This window comes from Crocodylus porosus, unplaced genomic scaffold (assembly GCF_001723895.1).
Source record: "Crocodylus porosus isolate Cpor-Errol unplaced genomic scaffold, CroPor_comp1, whole genome shotgun sequence".
Taxonomy (NCBI): Eukaryota; Metazoa; Chordata; order Crocodylia; family Crocodylidae; genus Crocodylus; species Crocodylus porosus.
This window is the reverse complement of record NW_017728891.1, coordinates 12,307-15,199: the sequence shown is the minus strand read 5'-3', so window position 1 is coordinate 15,199 and position 2,893 is coordinate 12,307. Positions and strand designations below refer to the sequence as shown.

Genomic DNA, 2,893 nt, shown 5'->3' with positions numbered 1-2,893 from the left:
CTCCCCCCAGACGCGGAGTCCAACAGCGGGGTCTACACCTGCTTCATGAAGTCCCATCGCTGCTACGACCTCATCCCCACCAGCTCCAAGCTGGTCGTCTTTGACACCTCCTTGCAGGTAGGTGATGGCCTCCGGGTGCTGGGCTGGGCCCTGGGGGCAGGAGCTAGACGTGCCTGCCCATTTCCTGGGCTGCAGATGCATGGGGCTGGGCACAGAGAAGGTTCCCTGGGGCTGCCGGGGCCCCCCCCAGCCCTGACATCCACCCGTGCATCCGGCTGCAGGTGAAGAAGGCCTTCTTCGCGCTGGTCACCAACGGCGTGAGGGCTGCCCCGCTCTGGGACAGCAAGAAGCAGAGCTTTGTGGGTGAGCCAGGGACACAGCCAGGGCATGGGGGGGAGGGAGGATCCCTGGGACGTGGGGCACAAGGCAGAGCTCCCTCTTCCCCTCCAGGGATGCTGACCATCACCGACTTCATCAACATCCTCCATCGCTACTACAAGTCGCCCATGGTAACGACGGGTGCTGGAGGGGGCTGGGGCTTCGCCCTCCTAGCTTGGGGGCTGCCTGGGGCCTGGTGCTCTGCGGCTGCTGTCTGGGAGCTGCCGCACCCCTGCCAGGACTAACTCACCCTGTGTTTCCAGGTGCAGATCTACGAGCTGGAGGAGCATAAGATAGAGACGTGGAGAGGTGAGAGAGGCCCGGGGTGCAGCAGGGAATGGCAGTGGTGTTGCCTGGGGAGGGGACAGGGCTCTCTGGGGGGTTCCTTTGGCAGCAGCAGCACCACCCACCAGTCTTGCACCTGGCACTGGCCTTACTTGGCTGAGTCTGTTTCCTCTCGCCTGGTAGAGGTCTACTTGCAAGACTCCTTCAAGCCTCTGGTGTGCATCTCCCCGAATGCCAGGTGAGCCCTGTAACACTGGGTAGGGAGGGAGGGGCCGGCAGGCAATGCCAGGTAGCCATGGGTCACGTCTCCCCCGCAGCCTCTTCGACGCAGTCTCCTCGCTGATCCGCAACAAGATTCACCGGCTTCCTGTCATCGACCCCGACTCGGGCAACACGCTCTACATCCTCACGCACAAGCGCATCCTCAAGTTCCTCAAGCTCTTTGTGAGTCCTGGGTGTGGGGATGGGGATTCCCAGGGTGGGGGGCCAAGCTGGGCAGCTGTGCCTGACCCCCTGGCCCCTGCAGATCACAGAGGTGCCAAAGCCGGAGTTCATGTCTAAGACACTGGAGGAGCTGCGGATCGGCACATATAGCAACATCGCGATGGTGCGCACCACCACGCCTGTCTACGTGGCCCTCGGCATCTTCGTGCAGAACCGCGTCTCTGCCTTGCCCGTGGTGGACGAATCAGGTGCAGTGAAGTTGGGAGCCAGAGCACCAGTCCTGTAACGGGGGTAGCACCTTGCCAGGGTTGGGGCCGGGCCCAGTCGGGGGGGGGCTGGGTTCTGTCCATATTCAGTGTCTCACCAGCCTGCCCCTCCTCTCTGTGCCACAGGTCGAGTCGTGGACATCTACTCCAAGTTCGACGTCATTGTGAGTACCACGTGGCATGTGCACAGGTCAAGGGGGGGGGGGTCACATCTCCAGATGGGAGAATGCAGGCCCTGGGGGCTGGACGCAGAGTTGGGAGGCTGCGCCCCCGACACCGGTAACCCCAGCGCTCTCCTAGAACCTGGCAGCTGAGAAGACCTACAACAACTTGGACGTGACGGTGACGCGGGCACTGCAGCACCGCTCGCAGTACTTCGAGGGCGTCCTCAAGTGCTACAAGCACGAGACCTTGGAGACCATCATCAACCGCTTAGTGGAGGCTGAGGTAGGCAGCAAGGGCAGGCACCATCCCACAGCCCTGGGCGCACCCACTGTTGGGCCTTCCCCCACTTCCTGTCCCGCACCTCAGAGGTACTGGCATGTCACTGGGTGTTGGGGTGGCCCCGGGTGCAGGGGGGCAGCAGTGCTTCTGGCCATCTGACCCATGTGTTGTGTCTGTCCGTGTGTGTGGCGCAGGTGCACCGGCTGGTGGTGGTGGATGAGCAGGACGTGGTGAAAGGCATCGTGTCCCTCTCAGACATCCTACAGGCGCTGATGCTCCCAGGGGGGCCACAGCCCTGAATGTGGGGACAGGGAGCCCTGCCCACCACCCCACTGTCTGTGAGGGCAGGCACCAGACTGCAACCAGGACCAAGCTCTCGGGGCCGTGCTCCCTATCCTGCCCCCGTGGCTGCCCATACACCCCCTCCTTCACCAGCATCATGCCTGCCCCCCCGCCTACACCTGGGCCAGCCGAGACAGGGCTGGGGGCTCTTTGTACCAGCAATAAACAGACACCCTCGAGTTGGGCCTCTTCCCTCCTGCATGCCCTTTGCCTCCTGGCACTCGGTCATGGTGCTGCCCTGTGCCCTGGGGGGGGGGGTTCCAGCTGCCAGGAGCCCTGGTCCCTGGCTCCCGGCCCCAGAGGAAGGCTGTCTCTGTGGGACCAGCGTAGAGACTAGAAAGGAGCCGTGTGAAGCTGCCTGGAGGCATGGCCACAGCCACTGCCCCTGCCGGTGCCCCCAGTCCTGCCCCAGGGCTTAGGGAAGCACCTGCCAGGGATGCTGTGCAGGCACGGCTGCACCCCCCTTTGGCCCCTCTGTGCTCCCTTGCAGAGCTGCTGGGGTCAAGGTGTGAAACTCTCGGCCCTGTTTACAGCAGCAGCATATTCCCCTTGCCCCCATCGAGGCTGCAGGTTTATTTTTACCGAGCACCGTTTTTTCTATCCGGGTCTCCGTCCAGCGCCGGCATCACCTTGGCTGGCACCCACGTGTGTGTGTGTGTGTGCGCGCGCACGTGTCATATTCCTGGGGCCGTCCAGTGGCTCCGTAACTCAGACCAATAAAGACCTGACGCACA

General features: G+C 63.2%; 1 protein-coding gene across 1 annotated transcript; it reads left to right on the top strand.

The window, feature by feature from the left end:
- The first annotated feature begins 8 nt into the window (after positions 1–8).
- Positions 9–2,893, top strand: PRKAG1 (protein kinase AMP-activated non-catalytic subunit gamma 1). Its single transcript, XM_019555193.1, has 10 exons — positions 9–117; positions 282–363; positions 451–509; positions 642–687; positions 847–901; positions 981–1,107; positions 1,190–1,355; positions 1,500–1,537; positions 1,674–1,820; positions 2,012–2,893. The coding sequence occupies exons 1-10, from the start codon at positions 46–48 to the stop codon at positions 2,114–2,116; spliced, it is 897 nt and encodes a 298-aa protein (XP_019410738.1). The 5' UTR covers positions 9–45; the 3' UTR covers positions 2,117–2,893.